The sequence below is a fragment of the Eurypyga helias genome, unplaced genomic scaffold (genome assembly GCF_000690775.1).
Source record: "Eurypyga helias isolate BGI_N326 unplaced genomic scaffold, ASM69077v1 scaffold11749, whole genome shotgun sequence".
In the NCBI taxonomy this organism is placed as follows: Eukaryota; Metazoa; Chordata; class Aves; order Eurypygiformes; family Eurypygidae; genus Eurypyga; species Eurypyga helias.
Window position 1 is genome coordinate 841 of NW_010273963.1, and position 252 is coordinate 1,092.

The 252-nt window shown below is 66.7% G+C and overlaps 1 protein-coding gene across 1 annotated transcript in view; it reads right to left on the reverse strand.

Annotated features, from left to right (window-relative positions):
• Positions 1–6: 6 nt before the first annotated feature.
• The window catches only part of LOC104515622 (cyclin-L1), a gene marked incomplete at its 3' end in the record, with an annotated part of 11,817 nt that continues 11,571 nt past the window's right edge, over positions 7–252 (reverse strand). Inside the window, exon 10 of the mRNA XM_010159667.1 lies at positions 7–246. Within this exon, the coding sequence (XP_010157969.1) occupies positions 7–246 (240 nt within the window). The remainder of the gene's footprint in view (positions 247–252) is intronic.

A 252-nucleotide genomic window follows, 5' to 3' on the forward strand; every position in this document is an offset into this window, starting at 1 on the left:
CAGCGCCGGTGCCTGCCGTGGCCCGAGCGGCCGCTGCCGTGGTGTTTGCCTTTGTGCGACCTCTCGAAGGAGCGGGATCGCTCGCGCCTGTCCCTGTGGTGTCCCCGCTCGTGCCGGTGCTTCTTGGCAGCGTCGGAGTGATCCCTGGATTTGCTCTGCGACCGGGAACGGGATTTTTTCCTCTTGTGACCGTGCCGATTTGCGCCCTTCAGCTCCTCCCTGCCGTGCTTGGGCTTGAGGTGCGGCGAGCCG